This window comes from Amphimedon queenslandica, unplaced genomic scaffold, assembly GCF_000090795.2.
Source record: "Amphimedon queenslandica unplaced genomic scaffold, v1.1 AMPQUscaffold_12983, whole genome shotgun sequence".
NCBI lineage: Eukaryota > Metazoa > Porifera > Demospongiae > Haplosclerida > Niphatidae > Amphimedon > Amphimedon queenslandica.
Window position 1 is genome coordinate 39,012 of NW_003546781.1, and position 1,309 is coordinate 40,320.

Below are 1,309 nucleotides of genomic sequence, written 5' to 3' on the forward strand. Positions count from 1 at the left end.
GTAAAGGGAGAACCAACTGGAGTGAACCTTGGTTATACCAGGAGCATCAGAAGTGAGACCAGCCTATCATATTAACATAATGAAATACAAAGCATGTATTAGGTTACCATATAAGCAGCTTCTCTCATCATTCTTCTTGCTCTTGCTTTCCATATAGCAGGAACAGTAATGACCCAATCAAAATCAGTTGACTTGTAGTTTCCTTCCAGATGATCAGTCAGTAGCATCTTCTTGAGGTGTGTTAGTATGAAAGCTATAACTTCAATAAGATAAAAAGACCCTCCATCAGTGAGTGAGGAGACTTGAGTAGTACGATCTAATGACTGATGAGTATAATTTTATTACTTAAAATAATAAACAGCATTAAACTCACTTTATCTCTCTCTAGTAATGGTTTTATTCTTTCAAAATATACAAAGTCTTTAGCATCTTTCTTAGCTATGCCATGGCATATACTCTGTGCTTGATTTCCAGTCCCAATGACTCTGTATTGTTTCCCCTCTTGCTCCTTCTTGATTAGTATTGAATTAGGGATTCTTTCCAATGAACTGTGAAGTGGTAGAACTTTTACATCTTCTCCTGTTGTTGGAGTGGTATATGCTACTGATAGTGATGAGGTCCCAAAGTCAATAGCTGCTATACAATTGCTTGTCTGTAGTACAGGAGGTGCTCTTGGTATCTTCTCAGCTCTCGATAGTGGTCCCTTATATAAAGCCATGATAAACGTCTTCTTCTGACTTTTTTTGCTTTTGGTTTATCACATGACTATACAGAATTGCAGCCAAGGTGGTTACAACCAGTTGGCAACCTCACAAGGCTGTTGACAACTTGCAGCCTATTGACCTAGTAACAATCTTGTATAAGGTGGTCAGGCTTTGACTAAATTGTTAAGAAATGTGGCAACATTGTTGAAATGTTGTTTGAATAGAAATATGAATGAATAATGTTTACTCCAATCATTGTACATGCAGCTAGTGTAATGAACTTGCTACAAATTAAGTTGTTAAAAGCTAGGTCAATAACTATTATAGCTTCACATCCAAGGGTTGTAAACCCAGGCTATATGTATATAGTCACAACTTGGTATTAACAATGGCATGCTCTGTATGGGAATTATTATATTGACCTCATTACAGTAACAGATCACACACTGTTGCACCGATTGGTATTTCTAGAACTTGTTTATACATTTTACATTTTGAAGCTAAAGTTGCATGTAAAAAAATGCATGTAAGATCTCATGTTTCTTTTCCTTATAAGGAGTTAGACAAGTATAGTAATGTAGTGAGTGGGCAGTTTTAGTGTTCCT

At 36.2% G+C, this 1,309-nt stretch overlaps 1 protein-coding gene across 1 annotated transcript in view; it reads right to left on the reverse strand.

The window, feature by feature from the left end:
* Window positions 1–1,130: 1,130 nt before the first annotated feature.
* Window positions 1,131–1,309, reverse strand: part of LOC109585921 (heat shock 70 kDa protein 12B-like) — a 2,149-nt gene continuing 1,970 nt past the window's right edge. The window contains exon 4 of the mRNA XM_020002068.1: window positions 1,131–1,204. Within this exon, the coding sequence (XP_019857627.1) occupies window positions 1,131–1,204 (74 nt within the window). The remainder of the gene's footprint in view (window positions 1,205–1,309) is intronic.